Raw genomic sequence first — 12,621 nt, 5'->3', positions numbered from 1 at the left:
TGTCAAGGTTTCTTAACTTGTGTTTGAAATATAGATCATTTTCACCGGTTGGAATAATGCATTGAGTTCTTGGGGGATAAAACAAGAACCATACTTGTATTGAGATGCCTTTCTCTGAGTAATGCAACATTCCTTTTGTCATACATTTTTCTAGTAAAATCTCAGCAAGTCTGCAATAAAAATGGCCACCAATAAATCTACATTGGTAAGTTCATGAGCACCTAAAATATTTAAGGATTTTACCACCATGTTTCTTCAAATTTATAAGTTGGCATCTCTGTGTAAAAAGATACATCCACATCTCCCCTCCCCAGCATTATTCTACCAAAATATCACATTTTGAAAGAGAGGCTAGTAGAAAGAATGCAAACTCTGCTTTCACTCCATTTGTCACTCAGTAAATTAATATTTGTAGCAATTCTTGAAGTCTGCTCTATACATTATCTGATACTTAGCATTTATATGCAACATATAGGGAAGAGGAGGAAATAAGATCCAATTACCTTATCTGTTCATTCTGGAGTGGAAAGTAAATTATAATCAATTTAACAGGTAATGTTAAAAAAAGTGATCAGCAAAAGTTTACAAAACTGTCCAGAGTGTCTTAGCTTAACCAAGGCAGTGTTCACAAACTTTTGGTGCCTGATAAAAAGTCACTCCTTCTCTTCCCCACCTCTCCCCCAGATAACTTTTGATGAACACTGCATTGCAAATATCCATGTATAATGCTGCTTGGTCAAAACAGTGGGGCAGGTGTTTTCTTTGCAAAAAGTATGAAAAAGATCTTTTAAATATTGCATCCTTTTCTCACTAAGGCCAGTCAGTAAAGGATGAGATTTTGCTTTCTGCCAGTGGTGAAACTTCTGAGATATCCCACACTTGTCAATAGTAATATAAGTGGAATTGGAGGCCATGGTACATTTTTATAATCTCCCTGGGCATGATGTCACTTCCTGTATATTTGTAGAGAGAAGGAGATCTCAGCGTGCATTTTCCCCTTTCCACGAGTAATAATGCAGTGGGTACTTCTCGCTCTGATGAGGAGGGCATCTTGCAACATTGGGCCTGGTGGGTCATTCCAGCAACCTGACCAAGGGTCAGCACCCTCCTGTTACTCTTTAATTCAAATCTCTTGGTCACCAGACCGCCTGCCCCCCAATTCAATCAGTTCACGGTTCATACTCTGGCATAGGTGTCTGAACGTACTGGAACTCTGGGCTACCCCGGAACACTACAGAGGTGCCTCCTTCCTGTCAAGTGTGCTGACCTCTGGTCCGGTTGCTGGAATGACCCACCAGGCCCAATGTTGCAAGATGCCCTCAGAGCAAAAGGAAACTTCACTATAAGTAATCCAAGGTTCGTTTACAATGGTGGCTTAGTTTTCCAAGGTATACAGTGGGAATTGCTGAGCTAGTGATGATGTCAAGGACCAGTCAAGAGAGGGAAATAATCAGTTGGCAGTGCAGGGTGTTCAACCTAGTTGCTCCCGTAAGAACTCGCACCTTGTAGTTTTATACAAAGCCTATTCAAAAGTGTGGTTTTATTGGTATGCATAAATATTAATCTTTAAATTATGACTGGCAATCTTACTTTAAATGGAAGAAAGATCAATCAACTGCTGAGTTTTTCACTGAGGATGCAGTTTGAAAATAGCTTGTATCAATGCTTCATTTCTAGGAAAAGGAGCATGAGTTCTGCATTCTGCACATTGTACCAAGAGCTTCAAATATTGTGTATACATCTGTTTGACGTCCTGCTATATTCAAAGTTCCCCCTCCCCAACTAACACACATTCAATATTTGACATGCATGGCAACTATGCATCTCTAGGTAAAAGTGAATTATGCAATAGTGACTGGGGGGAAATGTAACTGTGTAATCCTAAAAGCTCTTTTCTTTAATTAAGCCCCATTGAATAAACTTGAGTAGGATTCTGAGTATACCTGTTCAGGCTTACTCTTAATCTGCAATGTGCCTTTTTTCAATATAGTTCAGGAAAAATAGTTCTCAAGTGTCTTGTCTCAGTTTACATTTGTAGCTCAAAATACTTGGATTGTTTCCTGATTCATATTAAGCTTTCAGTGTAGATTATAGTGTATTCATAAGGAATAGATTAGTTTGAGATGTTTGTGTCAGTCTTCATTATTAGATTATCTCCACACATTTTGCCTTTTTTCATTCTTCTACAAAATTTCATTTGGGTTGGTAGTTGATTAGTAATGGGTAAGCAGTGAAATGAGAAATTTATCTGGATTGTATTTCAGTAATATGGGCCAGGACACGAAGAGCTGTTTAGGCTTGTGCAAGGACCTATTCCAGTACAGTGGGTTTTCTTTCATCTGAACACCTGTTCCCTGTGACATAGCACAAAGTCCTGTTTGAGTGGGATGAGTGCTGCAGTTGACAGAAATAAGTCTGGGACTTTATTGGATTCATAGTTTGATCCTGACTAGTGTTGGAATCAGCATTGTAAGCCCCACAGTGTAGAATCCTGTGGGGAAAATAACATGTCTTCCTCTCATTTTCTATTTCAAATCCTACTTCTGATAAGAGCATCCAAACAGTGTTCACAACATTTGCTTTTGGTTCTAACAGAATTGCAGCACTTTTAGCATGACGCTAATATATTGGTTTCAAGCCAATGCATAGGGGAATTACAAAAAATATATCCTGTTATACAGATTTGTGCATTATTGAGATTAGAATGCCTTAAGGATGATGTGGATGTAATACCTTAATTTCTGAATAATGTTTGGATGTTAAGTGTTTTATGGAGATAAATTGAAAGCACTTTTCAATCTTGTGTTAAACCTGGTAAGCTTTATTATAAAACCTCCCATCAGTGCACACCTCACTGATGTATTAGAGATGGCTCTAGAGGAAAAGTCTCAATTTAAGTACATTGATATCTACTCTGAAGCTTTTGGACATGTGCATTCCAGGTTTCCTAATGAAATTGGAAATGATGCATGGATATGAGTGTAGAAATGGTTTGGAATACTGAAAAGTATCCGTTCCATTGCTGTCTTTGCAGCGTTGCTGTTACCTAAGCATGTATAATTTCTAATTTATATACAAATTATTTAACTTCTACCTTCAAAGTAAACCAACAGGTGTTTTAAAAGACAGGGTAGCTGCCTCTTAATATTTTCTTTCCAAATTTAACATTCTTAAATTTGCTTCTTGCTTTTCTGTAAGGCCCCTTACAATGAATTTTAAGAATAACACAAAGCTATGTGAAGATAATGGTAGAGATGGCACTGGCTACACTGGGCCTAAAAGCACCTCTTTCAAATGAATGTCAAGTTTGAGAGAACTGAGTATATTACTTGTGGACCCAAGTCCTACCAATATGGAGCTGGACAGTGGTGTAACTATTAAGAAGGTGTTTTCCCCAATGATTTTGTTTTGTAGCACAAAATGGGGAAGAAGCAGAATGGCAAAGGCAGAAAAGTTGAAGAAGCAGAACCTGAAGAATTTGTGGTGGAGAAAGTCTTGGATCGACGTGTAGTTAATGGAAAGGTTGAATACTTCTTGAAATGGAAGGGATTTACTGAGTAAGGAACTTAATTCTTTCCAATATATCACCTGTAGCAATGCTTAGAGAGGTGAACTGCGGTTTTCCACGGGCATAGTGCAGGCATAGGAAGGCACAAGTGCTACTGGAAACATTGTGAAAGTCACCCAGCAGAATGAACAATATGCTTGTCTCCAAAAGTTTGGGTTGGCCGGTTAGCTGTATGGTTGGCAACATCTGAAAAAAATGCTTCTAGCTGTGGGGTGCAGGGTTCACGTTTATCCACAAATTAAATTGTATGAATAGGGTAACATAGATAATTCATATTACTGGTTATGATCTATTATATGCTTCAGAAATTCTAATAGTAGGCTATATTCAAGTTAAAAGCTAAAAGCAATGACTGAGATCTGTCGATAACAGAAATTTCTGTTATTCCAGATGATGGCTATTTAAATTGTGGGGTAAACACCCTTATGGTCTTATTCAGAGAGGAAGCTTATTTAAAAACAAAAACTCATTGTCAGGTAATGAACCATAGTCAGAGCAAAACATGCGCAGTAGAGTATGGAAACATTTGTTGTTTTTGTTGCCATGTGCAGTTCTAAATGTTGAAACCTTGCTTTTAGGTGTGCCTGTTAAATTACGTGTGGTTATAACAGTGCTGAAATAATTATGTAGTATATATAACAACACATACTAGTTGTGATCAGTATAACTTGGCAGTCCTTGACAGTTTTTATAGACCATGCCATAATACCTTTTTGAACTCCAAGCTTAATCTTTCTGCTTTAGATTTTACATTACTTTAATTATTTCATGAACTTTGTATTTTTCAGTGCTGATAATACCTGGGAACCTGAGGAAAATTTGGATTGTCCAGAGTTAATAGAAGCTTTTCTGAACTCTCAGAAAGCTGGTAAAGAAAAGACAGATGGTGGCAAAAGAAAATCTCTCTCAGATAGTGAATCTGATGACAACAAATCAAAGAAAAAGAGGGATTCTGTAAGTTAGTTAAAAGGTTTGGATATTTTTTTCTGAATGATCTTTGGCATACCAAGTGACCCTTAATAAGAATTAATGGAGCACAATTTTTTTGCATAGTGTGCTTTTTAGGGTGCAGCTACTAGCCTCTTAGTGGGTCTGAAAAGTTTCCCACAATGCCTTCTGAAACATTTGCAAAAAGTATTTCTAACTACCGGTATATCTTCCTGAAAAAAATGACTGTGTGGAATGGAATCATTGATGGGTGAAAGGCAGTTGAAAGGCTAGACTAATTGGATTGGATCCCACAAAGCAAGAGTGTGGATTCTACTTCCCCCAAGCAGCCCCCCCCCCAGTTTTGGGGATCAAGACACCTGTGTAGACAAAAAGTCATGGGAAGTTGCAGTAAGGAGGGGGATCAGGCACAGTCACCCCTTTCACCAGTAGCATTTTCATTGGCATAAGAGATAGAGAGGGGCGGCTTGAACCACTTTCTCCCTCATTGCAGGTGCTCATTAGCATCCACAAAGATTCCAACAACCTGGTTCTGCAAGAATATGGCATCTTTATAGTGCCTCCTTAGCCTTTGAATTCTGTCTGTGGGCTTTCATTTTAAACGTGCATATTATGGAATGAAAGCTTGCCCAGTTTTTTTAATTCTTATTTCTTGAAGCTGTGGAAATTGTTATGGAGGATTATATTGTGTGGTGGGTTTTTACAATGGTTTGTGGATATGTAAACTAAATGAATTTTTCTTTAAATATTCTAACAGATTGATAAACCAAGAGGATTTGCAAGAGGTCTTGATCCTGAGCGAATAATTGGAGCCACAGACAGTAGTGGGGAATTAATGTTTCTTATGAAGTGGTAGGTGATAGAATGGAAATTGCAGTAGTAGTTCAGTACACATATTAAATTTTGATTTTCTTTGCAACAGGAATAGATTTTTTTCCTGCTACTATAAGCAGATTAATGGGGAAGTATTAACTACTGTAGTGGGAGGAATGTGATCCTCCCTCTTATTGATATATATTGTTGCTTCACTGCTGATAGAGTTTAGAAAACGTCAGGGGAGTATAAGAAATAATTCCAGAGCAGTAGCCCCATTTGGTCTGTTGTGGCACAATTACGCAGGAGTCAGTGCAAGACTGAACTTTTCTATAGAACACATCTACTAACAGATCAGCAGCCTGGTCTTACACTTAAGTTTTTGGAGTCACGTTTCACTGAGTTTAGTCAATTCTGCTGTGATTGAAAATTGCAGCCTTGGGAAACCTCCCCCCCTCAGTTGCTGTCAGCTTGTTTACTGATGTCATAATCCACATTAATTGGTGAATTGCTATCTAGTAATAGCTATAAATGGGACTGACACCCCACCCCACCCCTGGCTACTCTAATAAGCATTTGCATATTCTAAATGACTTCATGTTTGGGAAGGAGAACTTTTACTGCCCTTTTTTAATGATGAATTTAGAGCTATAATTCTACTCTAACTTGCCTAAGTATATTTCGTTGATTACAAAAGAATAATTTTCAAATAAGAGGCTGTGTAAGTTCCTACTACTGAAAAGAACTAGTAATGGTACTTCAGATGCTGATTGTGCATTTTGATTATGTTATCCTAAACAGTATTTAAGTTTATCTTTTATTAAAATTCTTACAACAGGAAGGACTCAGATGAAGCGGACTTAGTGCTGGCCAAAGAAGCTAATGTGAAATGTCCCCAAATTGTAATCGCTTTTTATGAAGAGCGGCTAACTTGGCACTCATGCCCAGAAGATGAAGCACAATAATTGTTTGGCTTTTCTTTTTTATATATGTATAAAAATATTAACAGCTGTTTGGTTTTGACCTACCAGAAATGTGGAACACGTCTACATTCTAATATGATAAGTTTGATTATTTTTGAAGTTATGTGTTTTGCATAAACAGAAAGAAAAAATGGGTTGTGAAATTTGCTTTGTTTATTACAGGAGAGCATTTGATACTGCTTCCTGCATATTAGGTAAAGTGTTTTATAAAGTTCATAGTTAATAGTGACTCTTAATGGCAGTTTGAACAAACAGGTGTTTTTGTAGTTCTCTATTTGATTGACATGCATGCATCTTATTCCCAACTTAATCCTTTATCAGTGCAAGTGAAGCTATACCTTGCTAATGCCCTTGAAGTAAATGATCTTAGCAGGGTGTAGCTCTGTTCAGCATCGCCCGATAAATCTATAAAACTGGTCTTTTTAGTATTTGTGGCCACTTGGATCTGAGGGGACCAGGTGAAACCTTTGTAGTAAGTTGAAGGTGCAGACTGTATATTGTTTATTTTATTGTAAATACTGGTGAACGGTGATCAATAAAATACTTTTATATTCTTGTTCCTTCTTTGCCAAACAATGGGAAACTAAGTCTTCTGAAGGCTGTTTTTAGTAGTGATGAGATCCCTATAGGCACAAGTTGAGTTTCCCCCATACAGGATTGCTGCAACTACTACATTGCATGCACTCCTCAGTTTCTTTAATGATGTTTTTTTGTACTGTGTCTAAATTTTTGTACTGTGGCTAATGTGATTTGATGATCACACAGATCTCCTAATAGCTTACTTAAGTCTTTCTCAGTTCAAATTTTAAACAGCTTGTCTACTACGTTGGCAACCAAAGCAAATTGGGGTCTGAGGGGTGGGTTGAGAATTTTTGTGCAGGTACCAAAGATACAAAAAATCTATTTGCAATGTCTAAGTCAGGTATTGGAATGAAGCTTGATGAAGCAAAAACATCGTAATATGTCCTTGAAACTGATGGAAAAATAGTTTTGATTTGGGACTTTGTCTGTATGTGTAAAGTGCCTTCAAGTCGCAGCCAACTTATGGCGACTCCTTTTGGGGTTTTCATGGCAAGAGACTAACAGAGGTGGTTTGTCAGTGCCTTCCTCTGCACAGCACCCTGATATTCCTTGGCTGTCTCCCATCCAAATACTAACCAGGGCTGACCCTGCTTAGCTTCTAAGATCTGACGAGATTAGGGCGGGACTTTGTCTACTAAATCACAATTTCTTTTGAGGTATTTCCAGCTTTCTGTCATAGACGTACTTTTGGGTGCATAATAGCTTGAATTATTTTTAAGTGTTTTGGCATAAATGTTTCCACTTCTGTACAGCTTCCCAGGAGTATAGGCTATTTCACACCACTGTTCTCATATGTATGCCCAAGAAGCAGCACAATATTGATAAGTGTGTTCCCCCCCCCCCCCCCAAAGAAAGCTATGCCCTTCTCTACCATTTTAGCTGTTACCCTTATTTCAGGTGGGGCAAGCTGTGTTATGCTATGGTAGAAGCATTTCTGATACTTGTATTTCACTGTATGAAAAATTGTGCTCTTGTACAGTTTCTCTTGCTAATGAGCGGGCATGCAGATACCATCAATGTATATCTACTTCATACTGATGTATAAAGTAGTATGGTAATTGCCTCACTGCTAAAAGATAACTGAATGGTTACTCCACAAGTGAATGAGAAATAGCATAGGACAAGCTTAGGTCTGATAGGGATGTAAGTTCTCAGTAGCTTGAATAGGTCAGCTTCTTAGTCCTCCCAGTAACTCAGTAGATTGTACCCCATTAGGTCATTATTTGGTTTTAATTGACAATGTTGTGTTTATGCCTAAGTGGCAACACACAGGTAGAGATCCCGTGCATGTCTGTGGCTTGAATTTGCTGCTCTTGGTATTAGCATGGAAGTCTTCCACTTGCGGTGTCAGGAGGGATGCTTGAAATAGGGTGCTCCTGAAAGGACTGGGTGGGTTTACTAGTGGCTGCCAGTTGTGTGTCTTTTATAATGAGTTGCTGGACAATTTGAGAACCAGATAAAGATCATAAGCGGAAAGTTAATAATATTGAAGCAAGATATTACTTCTGCCATCATAATGTATGACATGCTAGTAAAAGTAGTATGGGAATTTTTCCTGGGAAAACCGCAACAAGTAGGCTCAAAGATGCTTTGCGCCTGTTATTCCCAGGCAGCTGATGGCATCATGGCTGCCTGCTGACAGGTTTTCTGGTGCCCTTTTGTTGCTTTCACAAAGCATCTCTTCCATGAAGCCAATAGTGAGTCCTGGATTTCCTTCATCTCATCGGACAAGAAGTGCTTCAGGAGAGCCCAGGAGGCATCTCCTTTGTGTCTGCAGGGAACAACCAGAACCAGCTGCATTCACTGCAGGATTCTTGGCTTGCAACCTCACAACATTTAGTGATTGGGCTCGGTTCCCCATGGCAGCCGTTTTGTGATTAGTCCAGCACACAGCGGCAATCATTGTGTGGTGGCACCTGTTTCCTGTTCTCAAAATACCAGAAGTACCCGCAGCCTCCAAAGTTAAAACCAAAGAGCCTTGTACCCTGAATTAAGAAAATGTACCGAAGCTTTAACTTCCATGGGCTAGAGCCTTAGATACCCAGAGTGGAGCATGTATCTGACAATGTGAGCTCTAGCTTGTTTCAAAAATGGGTTAGTCTAATAAACCACAGTATTTTTTTTACAAATTAGCAAAATTTGCTCTGAAGGGTTTCATATTGTAAATGTACTAGGCTTTTCTTAATAAACTTAACACCTGATAAGGATCCATCAGATTTATTTCCACTTTTGCATTTTGGTACTATACTTTCATTCTTTCTTCAGTGTTCATAAGAGCTGCTGCATCAGATGAATAATCCCTCTGGTCTAGTATCCTGTTTCCAACAATGGTAACATGTGTCGTTTGAAGGCCTGTAAGCAGGCCACAGGAGCTTCCTTTGAACTCAAAGTGGTGTTTCTCTAAATTTGAGGTGCTTCATGCCTTTCTCTACCCTCTAAATTCTCTATGTGTTCTGCCAGGCATGTGTAACCTGTTGCATGTGAGAATAATTTCTCCATATAGGATGGGGGATCAAAGGTGTAGGGGGTATAATGGCCATAACTCCCCCTGACAACCATCTTCCTTGTTACAAGACACTTTCCTACAGGAAGAAGAGACTGCAATGTCAAACCTGGCTCAGAAGCAGCCTGAAGGAAGGCTTAGCAGTCTCAAGCTCTCTTGTTCTTTGGTGCTTCATCCCCTTCCCCAAGCAAAGTGGTGTCCTCACAGAAGTCACTTGTTGAGTTTGGTTTGAGGTATATAATGATAGAAGGATTCTGCCATTTCAGAGATTCTGATATGTTTTAACCCTGAATTAAGCAGTGAATTGCTAAATTTATTCAGAGACTGAATACAGCTCCCCCACCCACCCCTGGATATATGCCCAAATTCTTTGTTAGCGGGGATTAAGTGGTAGAAGAAGAGTTGTCTTTTATATTCTGACTTTCTCTTACCACTTAAGGAAGAATTAAACTGGCTTACAATCACCTTCCCTCCCCATAACATACCCTGTGAGGTAGGTGGGGCTGAGAGCTGTCATTAGCCCAAGGTTACCCAGCTGTCCTTATGTAGGAGTGGGGAAACCAACCCGGTTCACCAGATTAGTGTCCGCTGCTCGTGGAGGAATGGGGAATCAAACCCAGTTCTCCAGATTAGAGTACTGCTCTTAACCATTACACCACGCTGGTGGGTTTATTCTCAGCTGAATGAAGTAGAGAGCAGGCTTTGTGGAACTGGAATTGTAGTTCAAATTATATACTGTTCTATAGGTTTCTAATACATGGGAAATTAAAGGTTTACTGTTTTAGCTGGATTAGCTCCCAAAGCAGTTTCCACTTAAAACCTGTAACTGTTTAAAGTAGCTGTGTGTATTTTGGGGGGGGAGGTGCTAGTCTTTCGCCGCATTTTTTAATTCATCCCAATTATTAAAACTGCTACCAGTATACAGTTTCTGATAATGGTGGACAGATCCACAGTTACGACTTTCCTGTACAAGTAAAGAAGTCTTACTAAGTGCTTCAACAATTTAAGAAGCTTGGACTGGCAATTGTTAAGAAAGTGGGAGGAAGTGTCCCAGATTTAGTCTGTCATTTACCCCACTTTTCAAATGGTGGCTTCTAACAATTGGTCCTGGGTGATGAAGGCTAGCACCTGAAAGTGGACTGCAAGGAAAATAAATTGGGAGTCACAAATGATCTACCTCAGGAGAGCACTAGCAATCCTAGGCGTGGCAAAAAATGGCAATATCACAAGATTAAGAAGTGAAGACTAATATAGTCCTTACCAAAATGATTAGGGGAGTAGAGCAACTGTCCTTTGGGGAGCGGTTAAGACGCTTAGGGCTGTTTAGCTTGGAAAGAAGGCAGCTGAGGGGAGACATGATAGAGGTCTATAAAATTATGCATGGTTTGGAGAGAGTGGACAGGGAGAAGTTTTTCTCCCTCTCCCATAATACTAGAACACAGAGTCATCTGCTAAAGCTGGAGGGTGAGAGATTCAAAACATAAAAGGAAGTATTTTTTCACACAACGCATAGTTAAATTGTGGAACTCCCTGCCCCAGGATGTGGTGATGGCTGCCAGCTTGGAGGGCTTTAAGAGGGGAGTGGACATATTCATGGAGGAGAGGGGTATTCATGGCTGTTAGAATGGATGCTAGTCATGCTGCATACCTATTCTCTCTAGTATCAGAGGAGCATGCCTATTATTTTGGGTGCTGTGGAACACAGGCAGGATGGTGCTGCTGCAGTTGTCTTGTCTGTGGCTTCCTAGAGGCACCTGGTTGGCCACTGTGTGAACAGACTGCTGGACTTGATGGGCCTTGGTCTGATCCAGCAGGGCCTTTATGTTACTTAATTTTTATATTGGTTGCAAACACCATGATCCCCTGCCCTGGGAGAGGGTTCCGATTGCCTGTCAGAGTTGACAGTAGTGACCCAGAAAGACAAAAGGGGTGCTTCACTATAAAGCAGCTTCATCCAGAATGTTTTGCATATTGTGTGTGCGCGTGCCATCAAGTCACAGCTGACTTATGGTGACCCTGTAGGGAAGAGACGTTCAGAGGTGGTTTGCAATTACCTGCCTCCGCACGGGCTGAGAGTTCTGAGAGAACTGTGACTGGTCCAAGGTCACCCAGCAGGCTTCATGTCAAGGAGTGGAGAATTGAACCTGGTTCTCCAATTACTGTCTGCCGCTCCAGCGCCCCCAATATAAAACCTAAGTGAGCCTAATCAGCATCCGCACGTTTTCATAACTGTGCCTTAATAACGGAGATTATACAAAACATTGCAAAATAATTTGGAATGTTGCCTGTGAAAGGTAACACTTGTGAGTATTCTCAATACATTCCCGTTTGTCTCACATTTAAAATGGCAGGTTCAAATCTGGGCTCTCTTGCTCTGACCTGAGAGGTTAGAATCTTATGCCCATTTGTACAGCTTTTCCCCTAAGGCAGCGGTTCCCAACCTTTTTGGTATGGTGACCCACAAGTCCAAATTGACCTTGCGTGGTGACCCATCCAGTGCTGGCCCAAGGTTTTTGGGTGCCCCGGGCGAACTATGGCCTCGACACCCATCTAGTTCAGCACTATGTTTTCTACAGTGGCTAACCTGAAGTTTTTGAGAAACCAACAAAAGTCGCACAAAGGGTGCAGCTGCCCTGCTATGAACTCCAATCAAGAGGCATTCTGACATACACAGCCTTTGCATGTGGAAATTATATTCTAACCTTTCAGCACCCTCTCCTTCTCTGTTACTCCCTTTAACCCCCCTAAGAATATAAGAAACTCGCTCTAGTAACCGTCACATCTTTTACTTGCTCAACATGTGTATGCAGTGAAGAAAAAATACCAACTAATGTAGGACATGGAAGGTACTGTTTCCAGGGTCAGATCATGGTTTCCAAAATACAAAAGAGCAATGGAAAGGGCAGAAAGGCAGCCCCCCGACCCACTTTCAGAGGCTTCGTGACCCACTTTGGGGTCCTGACCCAAAGGTTGGGAAACAGTGCCCTAAGGGATAAGACGTGGGTGTAGCACATAACACACCACTTTTGACAGCATGTTTCAATCACATGCTGGATGTAAAAGAATGAATGCCTTTCATAACCACCAAATCTCTGTAAAGCGAACACACCAAGCACCTCCCCTCCAAGTCTGGTTTAAGAGAAGGCAAATGATGAAGATTTCCACCCTTTGCTGGGAAATGTGGGCCAGGGCTGTCAATTTCCCCTTCGGGTAGAAACCTCCTG

The 12,621-nt window shown here is 40.3% G+C and overlaps 1 protein-coding gene across 2 annotated transcripts; it reads left to right on the top strand.

Moving 5' to 3' along the window:
- CBX3 (chromobox 3) lies at window positions 1-6,411 on the top strand. Of its 2 annotated transcripts, XM_056857722.1 has the most exons (5): window positions 50-205; window positions 3,415-3,557; window positions 4,357-4,522; window positions 5,274-5,368; window positions 6,168-6,411. In XM_056857722.1, the coding sequence occupies exons 1-5, from the start codon at window positions 182-184 to the stop codon at window positions 6,292-6,294; spliced, it is 555 nt and encodes a 184-aa protein (XP_056713700.1). In that variant the 5' UTR covers window positions 50-181; the 3' UTR covers window positions 6,295-6,411. The 2 variants fall into 2 exon arrangements, with proteins under 2 accessions (XP_056713701.1, XP_056713700.1); XM_056857723.1 differs by lacking the exon at window positions 6,168-6,411 and having other exon boundaries at window positions 1-205; window positions 4,430-4,522; window positions 5,274-5,373.
- Window positions 6,412-12,621: the final 6,210 nt, after the last annotated feature.

The sequence above is a fragment of the Euleptes europaea genome, chromosome 11, assembly GCF_029931775.1.
Source record: "Euleptes europaea isolate rEulEur1 chromosome 11, rEulEur1.hap1, whole genome shotgun sequence".
NCBI classification, from domain to species: domain Eukaryota; kingdom Metazoa; phylum Chordata; class Lepidosauria; order Squamata; family Sphaerodactylidae; genus Euleptes; species Euleptes europaea.
The sequence above is the reverse complement of the archived record's forward strand: the minus strand, read 5'-3'. Positions and strand labels throughout refer to the sequence as shown.